The 15,182-nt window shown below is 42.5% G+C and overlaps 2 protein-coding genes across 8 annotated transcripts in view; one reads left to right on the top strand and one right to left on the bottom strand.

Annotated features, from left to right (window-relative positions):
- Nucleotides 1-1,531: 1,531 nt before the first annotated feature.
- Nucleotides 1,532-14,597, top strand: LOC109479564 (serine protease inhibitor dipetalogastin-like). 7 transcript variants are annotated; one of them, XM_019781546.1, is made up of 13 exons: nt 1,537-1,726; nt 3,517-3,667; nt 5,409-5,624; nt 6,193-6,426; nt 7,404-7,649; nt 8,087-8,371; nt 8,727-9,008; nt 9,366-9,650; nt 9,985-10,254; nt 11,260-11,490; nt 12,475-12,575; nt 13,063-13,249; nt 14,298-14,597. In XM_019781546.1, the coding sequence occupies exons 1-13, from the start codon at nt 1,678-1,680 to the stop codon at nt 14,374-14,376; spliced, it is 2,616 nt and encodes an 871-aa protein (XP_019637105.1). In that variant the 5' UTR covers nt 1,537-1,677; the 3' UTR covers nt 14,377-14,597. The 7 variants fall into 7 exon arrangements, with proteins under 7 accessions (XP_019637106.1, XP_019637105.1, XP_019637112.1 ...); XM_019781547.1 differs by lacking the exon at nt 8,727-9,008 and having other exon boundaries at nt 1,532-1,726; XM_019781548.1 differs by lacking the exon at nt 8,087-8,371 and having other exon boundaries at nt 1,538-1,726.
- A 254-nt stretch (nt 14,598-14,851) lies between these two features.
- The window catches only part of LOC109479565 (follistatin-like), a 3,601-nt gene continuing 3,270 nt past the window's right edge, over nt 14,852-15,182 (bottom strand). The window contains exon 5 of the mRNA XM_019781554.1: nt 14,852-15,019. Coding sequence (XP_019637113.1) covers nt 14,959-15,019 — 61 coding nt within the window. The 3' untranslated portion in view covers nt 14,852-14,958. The remainder of the gene's footprint in view (nt 15,020-15,182) is intronic.

The following is a 15,182-nucleotide window of genomic DNA, read 5'->3' as shown; positions in this document are numbered from 1 at the left end:
CCAAGTGATACACTAGACTTGAAACATTCCTGTTCGGTTGGTTCTTATGTGCATGGAGAAGGTTGGTGGTTGTGAGCAGGATGACGTCCCAAATTTCCTCAGCAATGGAGGTACACCTTGACGTGGTGCTGGGGCTTTTGCTAAGATGCCTCCCACAGAATCAAGAAGATAACAAAGATAACACTGTTAAGCTGTGGTCTACTACAAAGGAGGGGATGGTCTTGCAAGTATTGGACTGCTAAGGTATTCCCAACACTCGTTGATGACCTAATTTGCACAATTAATGTAAAAATTATGTGACTCCTTATTGGTGAATGATGGGAATTTTTAACTGTGTAAGTGACATGTGTAAGTTACTTATAACATCACTATGCATATATTATGTTAATGAAGAAATGATTTGCATAATTAATGAGGACATGCTGAAATGAAGTATGGCAAAGGAAAGCGTCGGTAAAGGAGAGCGTCTTATGTACGATACGTACGGGACACGCGCGTCGCCCGTACTCGCACGTACGGGTGGTGAATCCGCAGACCGCACGCAGAAAAAGTTTCACATGCACTTAAAGTTCTACGGCGTGTCTGCGTGCTCCCAAATCCGTAGGATTCCGTACGGAGGCGGTACTCACCACTTACGGATCCCCTACGTTTGCCCACGTTTTTTTTGCACGTAGACAGCACGCAGAAGCACGTACGGTGGGTTGTGACCGTAGCTTTACGGATCCCCTACGTTTGCCCACGTTTTTGCACGTAGACAGCACGCAGAAGCACGTACGGCGGGTTGGGACCGTAGCTTTACGGATTTGCCCACGTTTTTGCACGTAGACATCACGCAGAAGCACGTACGGCGGGTTGTGACCAAGGCTTTACTGCCGTTAGACGAGAAATATGACCTTTCACACCCCTTTCTTTTAGCCAGACGGGCCACGTCAGAACATACAGGCGCGCAGTGATTATATTTGTCTTGGGCTAATAAACACGTCCTACCCCTGCAAATATAACCCCGTAAAGGTGTGAACCAAACACACACACACACACACACAAATATGATTGTTTCTTCTCACAAAAGCGATGAACCTTTATCATTTCGGTTTTCGGTGTATCATTTGAGGATGAGCAGCTACAACAGATAATAAAAATTCATTTGATATTTCGTATAATTACGTTCAATTGAAGTGTGATAAACATAGTTAACACGCGTGGGTGGAGCTCGCAATGGGTTGTTTGTTACGTCAACACAGGGTGATATATTCGACTGTTTATCGCTTCTGCGTATTTATTACCCGCAGTTCAGACGTTATCGTGCATTCCCTTTGTAATTCGTCATTTCCTAATGCACGGGGTAATACTACAAGAGGATTGCTAAGCCTCCATGAATTACTGAGACAAATCAACTTGTCGTTTTGTATTTTATGACCTACATTCTTGGACTGTGAGTCTCTTGGTGGCCTCCGTCAGTGTAGGGCCGAGTGACGTGTTTGCTGCATTGTTCGTGCCGGCCCCTCCTACCAAAGGCCGCGCCTATCAAGTGGGTTGACGTGGGTTGACTGAAACAACAACCGGTCAGAAAGGTGTATAAAAGGGGGAGACCAAGAGTCACGCCCCGCCACCAGAACAGAAGTCGCCACATCAGGAAACAACTTCGTCTCGTCTACAACTTTTTCAGCGGTTTCAGCGATGGCTACTAGAAGTTTTCTACTTTGCACGTTTTCGCTTCTCGTAGCAGGTGAGTGCTTTAGCTTTGTCGTGTTAACTCTAGGTTTAAAAAATTTAGAACCCCCCTCTCTTTCTATCTACAGGAACGTTTTGGTATTTGTGTTTCCTGAAGGAGTGACCTAATAGTATATAGATCTTTTGCACCTTACACAGAAGGGCCGTATAGAATTGATATAGGGAAATTTTGCACTGTACCAGACACGATGACTGTAGTACTCATGGTCTATGGCTGAAGAAAAAGTCGCTTGGTTTCTCAAACATCAATATATACTTCCAATATTGGGGAATAAACTAGGTCTTCTAGAAGAAAGAAGTTGAAGGAAAATTCTGATTGTAGATTCTGGCTCGAACGTTCGTGTTCTACACGTGTTCTACACGAACGTTAAATGCAAGAAAGATTTGCTACGACCTTCTGAAAAATATCCCATCTTCGTATGGGTAGTTGAGATTTAAACTGGAATTGGTACTCTCTACTTGGATCTTTGTGTTTAAGAAATGTGTAGAAATCGGACGAAGAAGCTGAATAGTGCGGCATAGAATTTTATAGCCTAGCTGCTGTTACAAGACATATTTTAGCTCCCAAGCCTTTATCCTATCTATTTGACAGAGTGCTCAACTCGGAACCAAGAGGTCCCGGGTTGGAGTCTTGACATGTCACCAACCTTGTGCCCTTGAGATAGGCACTTTACATGACTTTCCTCACTTAGCTCAGGTGAAAATGAGTATTGTATTATCCCCCGTGTTGGTGGCGGCATTAATATAAGTTGAAAAAACTTGAGTGTGCCGTCACCACGTCTTGTGATTACATGTTGGAACATTAAAAATTGTTGAAACTTGGTTGCAAATTCGTAGCGCTGCGAGTCTTTTAAAAGCGTTAGCACTTAAATATATGTGTACAAAATTCTTGTGGGGGGGGGGGTGATGGTGATTTGTCTGTTTTGTGTTAAAACACGAAAACATTGTCGAGTGGCTTGGTGTTATTTCTTTTGAGTTTTCACAATAAATACACAGCTACATAGACTCGGTATGCGTACACCCTGGTTAGTTTATGTCCGCTCCTACAGCCACTGGTTGGTGTTAGCGACTGTGGGAGCCGACGTAAATTGACCAGCCTTGTACCCAGGCTAACAGCTACAAAGTGTTGGTCGATATATAGTAGTTATAGGAGTAGAAGGCGAAGTTACCCACTTTTTTCAATAAGGCCACAGCAAGTAAATTTTATGGATGACATCAGCGCGCATTAATTTTCGCCTGATTTGGGAAAAAAAATGTTGCCCTCTGACAGTGGTCAACATGCTAAAAATGAGCAAAGATGTCTGTTGTCATGCCGGAATGTAGATGGCAGATAACTAAGAGAGGAGACAAGAAAAGACTCCGATTTAATGTTTTGTTTCTTACTTAGATGCAGTGGTATGCGATACTGATACAATGATTGAGTCAAAAATTTTAAATGTAGGAACCTTGGCCTTTTGGGCACGCCTTGTTTTTTTTTTCGCCCGCTCGCATTAGATTCGAAGTCTGCGGAGGATGTCATCCATAGAACTTAATTGCTGTGGCCTAAGTTTTTTTTTTTTTAAATTAACAGGGTTGTAGTTTTCGTTAGTAAATGTTTTGAAGTTGTGGAAAGGTTTAGTGGCTTCTTTAAATATCTCTTAAATGCCACAGCAAGTAAATTTTATGGATGCTGTCCTCCAACTTAATAGAAGTTTTCAATAATTGTACATGGTTTTGGGAACATTACATGTACACGGCTACAGCCACATATAAAAGGAATAAAAAACCTCTACCGTGTTTGTTTAGGAAGCGCCGCCATGGTCCTCCGGGAGGAACTGCTGGCTGTTGCCGACTGCTACAGGATGGGCTGCCCGCGAATCTACGACCCGGTCTGCGGCAGCGACGGCAAATCCTACCCGAGCCCCTGCCGCTTCAGACAGGCCGCCTGCATCGTTAGGTAAGCAATAAAAATCAAATATCAGGAGCAGTATGAATGTGAATACAAATGATGCAGCTGGTTTTTTTTTGTTTGTAGGCCACACCAATTCAATTTGTTGGTCCTCGGATTCGCCTCTTAATTTTTTTATGATTTGCAAAAAAAAAAAAGATAATTCTACACGGGAGAACAGGAGAAAGCTTCTTTTTATGGTCTATTTAATACTTGTTTATCAGCTGCCCTAAATGATGTCTCGCCGAAAGATGTTTATTCTGCACTCAACAACTAAGTTTGATCTGTCGTGGTGCAGTAAATTACTGACCTTGTGGGGGTCATGGCAAGGTCAACAATGTTTGTTCAGTCAGGGCAGACCGCGTACTGTACACTTGTTTCGCCAAAAAGCAGTTACTCAAGCAACTGGATATGATTTTTGAAAACGTCAGACGTTTCAGCTAGTATCCACTAGCTTTCGTCAGTGACTGAGAGACCAGAGGGGAAAGCAGGTTTATAAGCACAACCTGTTGATTGATATGCAAATAAAGTGAAGACAAATTTTTGGAAGTCGAAAAAGGAACAAAAGTCAGACAAGTACACTTGTTTGACTGGGTAGGGCGACAGAAAGTTGATATTAGATGTCACGTTTACTGCAAAAACGTGCATGGCGAATTTGTCCTAGCTGTTCAGTCAGGGCAGATCGTGTCAACGTGCGAGTTACCGCGTACTGTACACTTGTTTGACTGGGTAGGGCGACAGGAAGTTGATTTTAGATGTCACGTTTAAGGCGAAATCGTGCATCGAATTTGTCCTAGCTCTTCGGTCAGGGCAGATCGTGTTAACGTGCGCGTTACCGCGTACTGTACACTTGTTTGACTGGGTAGGGCGACAGGAAGTTTATTTTAGATGTCACGTTTACCGCGAAATCGTGCATCAAATTTGTCCTAGATGTTCAGTCAGGGCATGGAGTTAAAAAAGAGATCCATGGTCAGGGCAGATAACGTGCGAGTTACCGCGTACTGTACACTTGTTTGACTGGGTAGGGCGACAGAAAGTTGATTTTAGATGTCACGTTTAACGCGAAAACGTGCATGGCGAATTTGTCCTGGCTGTTCTCTACTCACCGCCCCCCTCCCCATTCAATAGTGCCTCAACCCAGGATTGCAAACAAATTTGGCTCCTTTTATTTAAATTTTATTTCCAACATGCAAAAATATAATACATAGGGGTGACGAACTCAAGCAAAATGTTTATATTCACGTCACCACTAGACATAAAATAATAATTACATCACAATACATGGGTATCGTCCAGGTAACAAGAGAACAGAGTTTAGCTATTACGACATTATATAAATGAATACAGAAGTATAAAACAAAGATATAGCTGTGTAATAATGAGTATTTGAGAGTTGACTTTAGATGAAAGTAATTTAGCCCCTTCATCTGATCTTACCGAGCTATATAAAGTAGCAAATTAGTAGATGTCTACAGTTTTACGATATTCAATCGCAGAACCTGTATTGTTTTAACGGGCGTTTTAGAACGCAGCCATATTAGATTTTGACGTCATGTAGGCGCCATCTTATTCCTAGATGGGTTTTGACGTCACAACTGCGCTATCTTGTTTCCGTTGAGGTCTTGGGTGCTATTTTCAATATATTTTTTTGGCATCACAACGTACATACATTCGCAGTAGATTGAGGTATATTGTTGTTGCCATTTTGAGTAAATTTTAATAGTTATTATTTTAAATCATTGTTTTTCAGTGTGACTGACCCCAAAGCAGAGGAACTTACCATTGTCCACAAGGGGGAGTGCAACCCAGAGCCAACCATCGCTGAGGAACAACAACAGGCCCAGATCAGTGACGTAGATACCTGTTACGATGCCCCCTGCACTTTTATTTACATGCCAGTTTGTGCCAGCGATGGCAAGACTTACCCGAACGAGTGCGTGTTCGGACAGGCGGTGTGTGCCCACAGGTACGGACATCTCTTTACACAAAGCTGTTGTAAAAAAAGGCACGGTGTAAATAATACTTAAGTCTTCTAGACACGATCATTAATTTGTAGACAAAACTACGAACATGATAGAAACGTGTTGAATACAGAAACGCAGGGTTATTCTCTTAAGAACAAAATCATGGTATTCTTTGAATACTGAGTTTTCTAAACATTTCCATTGATTTGTAGGTATCGTTGCGCAAATATTGCTATGATAATGATTTCACGTACTTATTACACCTAGTGTTAAAAATAATAACAATAAAATATTCTTTTAGTTGGCTTCTTAGAGTACAATGTCTTACTGAAGCTATACAATGTCTTATTGAAGGTCCTCATTATTGCAAGTTTTCAGTCAACGATAGATAATACGGCACTAGCATTTTCTAATATTGTGCCTCTAAAGGTCCTTTGTTTTTCTGAATCTTGGTCAGTAATTGCACAATAAAAGTCATGCATATGCTTGCCCCTTTTTTGTTTCTTCGCAAAACGTTTGTTTTGTAGATTGTTGTTTGCATTCGTAACTTTTAAACTTTTTTTCTTACAGTGTGACAGATGCCTCAGCACCAAAACTTACGGTAGTCAGCCAGGGCCAGTGCCCGGAAACCGAAGACGAAAGCGCCAAGAAAGAGGAGCAGCAAGAACAGCAGGAGGAGGAGGTGGTGGATATTACGACATGCTACTCCATCGCATGTCCCCGGATGTACGCGCCGGTTTGCGGCAGTGACAGGAAGACGTATTCTAACATCTGTGTGCTGGCGAAGGCAGCCTGTGTGGTCAGGTATGTGGAGGACATTACTGCAACATTCAAGCTCCTGTTCTGAAACGACATAAACTACTTTTTTTTTTTATTCCAACATGTAATCACCAGACGTGGTGACGACACACTCAAGTTTTTTCAACTTATATTAATTCCGCCACCAACACAGGAGACAAATACATGACAGGACAATACTCATTTACACCTGAGCGAAGTGAGGAAAGTCGTGTAAAGTGCCTTTCCCAAGGGCACAAGATCGGTGGCATGTCAGGACTCGAACCCGGGACTCGAAGTTCCGAGTCGCGCACTCTGCCGCTACGCCACACGACCCCACACATAAACTACTTATTTGCATCATCCTTATCTTGACTTGTCTAACATTAATTTTGTTTCCTTTTGGACTTTGTCTTCACATGTTCCCGCGTCAATCAATAGTTCGTAATTATAAACCTGTTATTCTGACAACTCTCCAGTATCACTGACGAAAGGTATAGAGTCGCTTGAGTAACTGTTTTTGACGTATCTTATTACCTGAATGTCTAGCCTTCACCGATGTACTGCAACATGTACTTTTCTTAGGTACGTCACCCTATTGAGAGATAAACATCAAAATATTATAATCATATATACATAGCTGTAGGGTTTAAGCTTTTTTCAACACAATCAAGGCTTAAACTCTTCAAATATGGATACCACCAACACAGATGAGATTTCATTCGAAAATATCATAATTTAAAGAATGTAATTTCCAGGAAATGACACGTGTTTCTGAATAACCAGATCCTAGAAGTATTAAAATCAAACAAACATTGTATCCATCCGTCTTCAAAATCCTATATTCATCTGTCTGTCATTGCTATGAACGTGGAAAAAAATAATGTTACACTTTTTGAACCAAGATTCAGCCTTCGTAAGGACGGATGGCCCACTAATTCGACCACGTGACCTAAGTGGGTCAAAGGTTACCGGAAGTCTGACTTTACCACAATGTTTTGCAGTGTTGAGGACCCTGCCGGACCGGAACTCACCATCGACCACAAGGGCGAGTGTGGCTCCACTTCCGAGGAACCTATCCCTCAGCTGATCGAGACCAAGCCCAAGAAAGAGCAAAAGGGAGAAGAGGTCTTAGACATTGAGACCTGCCAGTCCACCATATGTCCCCGGCTGTACCTGCCGGTTTGCGGTAGTGATGGGAAAACCTACCCGAACCTGTGCCTCCTAGCGAAGGCAGCCTGTATTGCCAGGTACGTTAGACTTACTAGATATATAGGAAGTACTATTATATTTATGTTTGCCAAAGGAAAACATATTATTATTGCTCAGTTTCTTCCTTTTCTTCTCCAAACCATGGTAGCTAGTGTTGGGTTACATCATGTTGCAATTTTATAGCAGGAGGGATTTACACTCCTGTCTGGCTACATATATGAATGTGTTAGAGAAAGGATTAACAGATTATACCATATGCGAAGGTAAACATTATGCTTTTGCTTTGCAAATGTTACCTTTCTCGCTCCTTTTATTGTTAAGTGCGTGGCAGCTCAACTTTCATTTATTATTGGTTGCGTGTTTGAACCTGGGGCTTTTATAATCATACCAACAGTGCAACATTATCTCTTCTAATCGTCCTGTCAATATCTATTTCCAAACTCTTTTTTTTTTAATTCTGTCGTATGTTTTGCAGTGTCGAGAACCCTTCTGCACCAGAACTAACCGTTGACAGTAAGGGCGAGTGTGGTTCCAGCGATCCCGTCCCTCAGTTGATCGAGACTAAGCCTAAGAAAGAGCAAAAAGAAGAAGTAAAAGAGGTTTCCAAGAAGGGAGAGCAGCAACAACAGCAAGAAGACGTCGTGGACATTGAGACCTGCCAGTCCACCATATGTCCCCGGCTGTACTTGCCGGTTTGCGGCAGTGATGGGAAAACCTACCCGAACCTGTGCCTCCTGGCGAAGGCAGCCTGTATTGCAAGGTACGTTAGTACTAGTATATATTTCCTTTTTTGGCGACGCCTCAGGGGAAGCCTAGCGTAGGGTGCAGTATTGTGTGCAGTCTGCAAGAATTCTAGGAATTGTACAGGAATTCTATCCACCGGTATGGAATGCCCACAGGAATGTCTCACAGCTCTGGAATTTTGCTGACACACATCTATGCCCACATTCCTACTTGTGAATTTCCTGGAATTCCTGGACAGGATCATCCTATTGATATTGACATTGTACTTATTAACAGGATCATCATGTCAAGAATGCAACAGTTTTTATTAACATGTTTTTGACAGGATTCTGTCAATAGCTATTTCTAAGCCATTATGGTATGTTTTACAGTGTCGAGAATCCTTCCGCACCAGAACTAACCGTTGACAGTAAGGGCGAGTGTGGTTCCAGCGATCCCGTCCCACAGTTGATCGAGACCAAGCCTAAGAAAGAGCAAAAAGAAGAAGTAAAAGAGGTTGCGAAGAAGGAAGAGCAGCAGCAACAGGAAGAGGTCTTAGACATTGAGACATGCCAGTCCACCATATGTCCCCGGCTGTACTTGCCGGTTTGCGGCAGTGATGGGAAAACCTACCCGAACCTGTGCCTCCTAGCGAAGGCAGCCTGTATTGCAAGGTGCGTTAAACTGGCCATATATAAGCAGTATATATATATATGTATCATTTTTGGTGACGCCTCAGGGGGGACCCTAATGGTGCAGTATTGTGTGCAGTCTGCAAGAATTCTAGGAATTGTACAGGAATGGAATGTCCACAGGAATGGCTCACAGCTCTGGAATTTTGCTGACACACATCTATTTCCACATTCCTACTTGTGAATTTCCTGGAATTCCTGGACAGGATCATACTATTAATGTTGGGGAAATTACACTTTTTAACAGGAACATCATGTAAAGAGTGCAACACTTTTTATTAACATGTTTTTGACAGGATTCTGTCAATAGCTATTTCCAACCTTATGGTATTTTTACAGTGTCGAGAATCCTTCTGCACCAGAACTGACCGTTGACAGTAAGGGCGAGTGTGGCTCCAGCGATCCCGTCTCTCAGTTGAAGGAAACCAACCCTAATAGAGGACAACAAAAAGAAGACGCAAAAGAGGTTGACAAGAAGGGAGAGCAGCAACAACAGGAAGAGGTCTTAGACATTGAGACCTGCCAGTCCACCATATGTCCCCGGCTGTACTTGCCGGTTTGCGGTAGTGATGGGAAAACCTACCCGAACCTGTGCCTCCTGGCGAAGGCATCCTGTATTGCAAGGTACGTTAGACTGGCTATGTATAAGCAGCATATTTTCTTTTTGGTGACGCCTCAGGGGGGACCCTAATGGTACAGTATTGTGTATAGTTTGCAAGAATTGGAGGAATTGTACAAAAATGGAATGTCCACAGGAATGGCTCACAGCTCTGGAATTTTGCTGACACACATCTATTTCCACATTCCTACTACATGTACTTGTGAATTTCCTGGAATTCCTGGACAGGATTATCCTATTGATATTAGGAAAATTGCACTTATTAGAATCATCCTGTCAAGAATGCAATAGTTTCTATTAACATGTTTTGACAGGATCCTATCAATGGTATTTTTACAGTGTTGAGAATCCTTCTGCACCAGAACTGACCGTTGACAGTAAGGGCGAGTGTGGTTCCAGCGATCCCGTCCCTCAGTTGATCGAGACCAAGCCTAAGAAAGAACACGAAGAAGAAGTTAAAGAGGTTGACAAGAAGGAACAACAACAACAACAAGATATCACGATGTGCAACTCCATTATCTGTCCCCGGTTGTACCTGCCAATGTGCGGTAGTGATGGGAAGACCTACCCGAACTTCTGCCTCCTGTCCAAGGCAGCCTGTATTGCAAGGTACGCCAGATTTGCTTGATAAAGGCTGCATACATTTGCTTCAGAATGTTTCAATACCCATGACAATTTGATTGGTTGCCGAGTAAAACCTCTTACGCATGTATTGCAAAGTTCTTTAGTCACGGCCACTTTTTGAAGACGAGCAGACGTTTCGATGACCGTCTGACATCTTCATCAGGGTTAATATGACTGGTTTACTGTCACTATGTGTTGCATTGTGCAGTAAACCAGACATATCAGCCCTTATCAATATGACAGCTATACTGAAGATGACAGAAGCTAAGGTCTTAGAAACGTTCGCTAGTATATAAAAAAAGTGGTTGGTAATAAAGAACTTTGCTATCCAGCCGTTCAACCAACCTGATTAAATCAAGCACGGATCTTATGTGCGTAAATGATTTCATCAGGTTGGTAAATGATTGAATATTAATTTCTTTTATTCACAACTACAGCATTCGTTTAACATGAGCAAACGTTTCGTTGACCACCTGTAACCTTCATCAGGGTTTACTGTTCACTGGAGCTAGGTGTTACATGGTTAATTGTGCACTGGAGCTAGGTGTTACATGGTTAATTGTGCACTGGAGCTAGGTGTTACATGGTTAATTGTGCACTGGAGCTAGGTGGTACATGGTTAATTGTGCACTGGAGCTAGGTGTTACATGATTAATTGTGCACTGGAGCTAGGTGTTACATGGTTAATTGTGCACTGGAGCTAGGTGTTACATGGTTAATTGTGCACTGGAGCTAGGTGTTACATGGTTCACTGTGCACTGGAGCTAGGTGTTACATGGTTAATTGTGCACTGGAGCTAGGTGTTACATGGTTCATTGTGCACTGGAGCTAGGTGTATCTGTAACGATGCAGTCCCAAGCGTAAACAATTGTGATATTCATAGATATTGTTACAACATAGTGTTACATGCGGTCACCAAAACGTTGGCTCATGTACGAATGTTTGTGAATAAAAGAACTTTAATATTCACGGATTTTATGTGTTTTACAGTGTCGAAAATCCTGCCGGTCCAGAACTGACCATTGCCAGTAAGGGCGAGTGTGGCTCAAGCGATCCCGTCCCTCAGTTGATTATATCCAAGCCCAAACAACAGGAAGAGGAGGAGCCCGTTACGTCGTGCTTCAAGCCAGGCTGTCCCAGGATCTACCTCCCGGTCTGCGGCAGTGACGGAAAAACTTACTCCAACACCTGCCTGTTCCAACAAGCCGCCTGCGCAAGCCAGTAAGTGGACATATCGCATATTCATTGAATGTGGAATATCTCATCATTAGGTAGCTTTTGATGATATTGTATGCGATTAAGCTCTGTGATAGTTTGGTATCTGTTTGTGGCAAGCCGCCTGCGCAAGCCAGTAAGTGGATATATCGCATATTCATTGAATGTGGAATATCTCATCATTAGGTAGCTTTTGATGATATTGTATGCGATTAAGCTCTGTGATAGTTTGGTATCTGTTTGTGGCTGTATTGTTTGGTATCTATTTGGACCAAAAAGCATTGATGCTACACTTTCGTCGGTACAACCACGTGTTTAACAAGAACCGATGTTTCGATGACCGTCTACCGTCTCTTTCAGGGCAATAATGACTGGTTCACTGTGCATTGACGCTAGTGAACCAGTAAAATACAACTTCATTGCACAGTATACCAGTCATAATTGCCTTGATGAAGATGGTAGACGGCCATCTAGACGTTCTTCGTTCATTTTGAATGCTAAACATGTTTAAAAGTGAAAACTTTCGCTCCAACACTGATTGTTCTCAGCTAGAGCTTCGACCAGTCACGGGTCTTCTTCACTAGACTGACCCAGTGAAAATTGTCACGTGACTTCTCTGAAGTGTGAGGTCAATACTAGGTCAAGGGTGTCTAATAAACTATGTCGGCCCCCGTCACGACTAACAATTGGTTGCGAATAAATGACTTTTTTATTGTATAACAATATTATAATAATAAATAATAATATTTTTCACCATACATGATGACGACACACTCAAGTTTTTCCAACGTATTTCTATGCCACCACCAATGCATGGTGGTGGCATAGAAATAAGCATGGGCAACAGACATACTCATTTTCTCTTTAGTTAAGTGCGGGGAATCCGTTGCTATTCAATGTACAAGGAAGTTCTGCACCTCTTCAACGTCACAACGATGTTTTGTATAACGTCTAGATAAGTCTGATTCAATTGACCATGTTCTGTTCCAGGACTGCCGATCCCTCAGCACCTGAGCTGACGATCGTCAGTAAGGGAACATGTGATGAACAGGAGGAGCAGCAGCAGCGCAACAAGCTGCAGAAGGCCATCGGTAAGAACTATTTTCCTTTACAGAATCCTGACAGAATGCCGCGCTGATTTAAGACAAACATTGATAACATTATGAAAAACTGAAACTGAGTCAAATTTTGAGTTGGAGAACACTTTAAGTTTTTCATAATGTAATTTACCAACTGAGATGAACTTTCATGCAAACTTTGATAACATTGTCGAGATATAGCTAAACATGCTGCAAACATGAACACAACAAAGAATTGTTGTTTGAATACTATTTCAGCACCAAGGACGGAGCTTTTCTTATATGTTTTAACTCCCGCCGCAAAAGTCGTTATTTTTCCGATTTTTGAATATGTCCACACGACAGACAAAAACAGTTTCGGAACTTAGTTTGTAGCTGATACTTACGGTATAGATCTCAAATGTGATGTCTCCATGTAACCCTTTGCGTTCCTTGTTTCTCTGTTTCTCCAGATTTTTGTTCCACAAGCCTTAATTTTTTTTCCATTATTTTGCCGCAGACGATGTAGCCCACCTCCTGCGGCAGATTGAAGAAGAAGAGCCCGGTCAGCAGCAGGATCAGACGGAGGACCCGGTCCTGGTCTGTCTGGAGAAGGTTTGCGGGAGGAAGTACCTGCCGGTCTGCGCCAGCGACGGGAAAACCTACCACAACACCTGCCTCATGGACCAGGCCAGCTGTGTGCTCAGGTAGGCCATATCAGTTGGTCTCCCACTCTCTTTCTCTGTCTCTGTCCTTCTCTCTGTCTCTTTTTCTGTCTCTCTCTCTGTCCCTCTCTGTCTCGCTTTCTTTCCCTGTCTCGCTCTTTCCGTCTGTCTCTCTTTCTGTCCCTCTCTGTCTCGCTTTCGTTCCCTGTCTCGCTCTCTTTCCCTGTCTCTGTCTCTCTTTCTGTCCCTCTCTGTCTCGCTTTCTTTCTGTGTCTCGCTCTCTTTCCCTGTCTCTGTCTCTCTTTCTGTCTCTTTTTGTCTTAATCTCTGTCTAACTGTCTCTGTCTCGCTCTCTTTCGGCTGTCTCTGTCTCTATCTTTTTCTCAATCTATCAATCTATATAACTCTATACAGTATAGGATCTAATTCTTAACATTTTACACCTAATTATAACATCATCGTCAACATCTTTAGGCCACCTTATATGTTGCTATAATGTACTGCCTTGTCTTGTTAGCAGGGCAAGCCCTTTGTAATAGCCACAGGCTAGTTGGGCTGCCCTTGCTGTGAGGGTGAACAGCCAAACCAATAAATGAATGAGCTTTATAAGAAATAAATACTCAATTCTAAGCTAAGACTACTTGTAAAAACGCTGACGTTGTTACCGCCGGGGGAGGAGACATCCTTCCGCGAAAGGGTTTTGTGAGAGATTTAGATTTTCATGTTCGCAGCTGTTTCTCGCGTTTGGGTGGACGGATTCTTTTGAGACTCGGTATATGTTTTGCTATTGGGCTGCAGATGATGCACGTTCTTTTGTTTTTATTGTATATGTGTTTTCGGGCGTGAAAATGGTGCCTTTTGGTGGCCCCCAAACACTCCTTTGAGCGTCAAAGTGGTCGCGACCGTTGACCTTTGGCGTGTTTAAGCTATTCTCGGTCTGGTCCACGTATATGACCCCTCACACGGAGGGGTGTCCGGTCTCGATAAATTCTTTGTTTAAAACCCTATATAAATATGCAATTAAAAGCCCGGAGGTATAAAATCTCAGATTTTACTTGTATATTCTAAATTTATCTGTTCACTTTTGCAGTGCGGTCCAACCCGACGCCCCTGCCATCACCGCGGAGTACATCGGCGAATGTGGTAACCCCTGGCCCATTACGTCATGAGCGCAGCAGAACGTAACAGATGTTCTGTCAGCACTGTGGATCCGTTGTAAATCCTTAGTTTTAATTCACGTTTCTGTGTGGTTACTGCGTCAAAGACGCTTCTGTTGATGACCTTTTTTATTGTATGTAATTTTGGCTTTTTTTATTTCTTTCTATGCAGTTTTTTTTCTATGTTTAGAAAACAAATATTGTAATAAATGAAACCTTTCTTCTGGGACACATGCTTGTATCGTTGATTTGCAGTTTATTTTACTGAGGGCTAATAGTAGTCCTGGTAACTGGGCAATATACAATAAAACCGTTACAATGCTCATTCAAATGCGTAACAGAAGTACAATGTAGCCTGTACAATGATCAGTGTTACGCCGAAGGTTGGTTATACCGGCTATACCGAAACGGATATAGACCTAGATTTGATTTGATTTGATCTATTAGACTGTACAATACATATGAATACAAACACACAAATGTTTTGTGCATTTCTGGCACTTTATTAGCAGTTGTACCACTCAGACCGCAGGTGTTAAGAACGCCCCCATACGGTTGACCTCATACTGCAGTGCTTGAGTGGAGGGGGGGCACCTACTTGGCGCATGCTCCGTTATGCACAACAGTGACTGGCGGATCATCCGGGTACTCATATCTGGAAGAAAAGATAATTAAAAATTAATAAATTCAATAGATCGCCTCGTTGCATGATGATTCGTATAAAATAAAGGTAAAAAGGTAAGGGTAGTCCCATAGCCATTTTCAAGGTCGTAGGGGCATTCACCAGTTTCCCATCCCCAGAATGCAATGCGAAAATA

The sequence above is a fragment of the Branchiostoma belcheri genome, unplaced genomic scaffold (assembly GCF_001625305.1).
Source record: "Branchiostoma belcheri isolate BF01 breed outbred unplaced genomic scaffold, Haploidv18h27 scaffold49, whole genome shotgun sequence".
NCBI lineage: Eukaryota > Metazoa > Chordata > Leptocardii > Amphioxiformes > Branchiostomatidae > Branchiostoma > Branchiostoma belcheri.
Note: the sequence above shows the minus strand (reverse complement) of the source record. Positions and strands in the feature narration are given on the sequence as shown.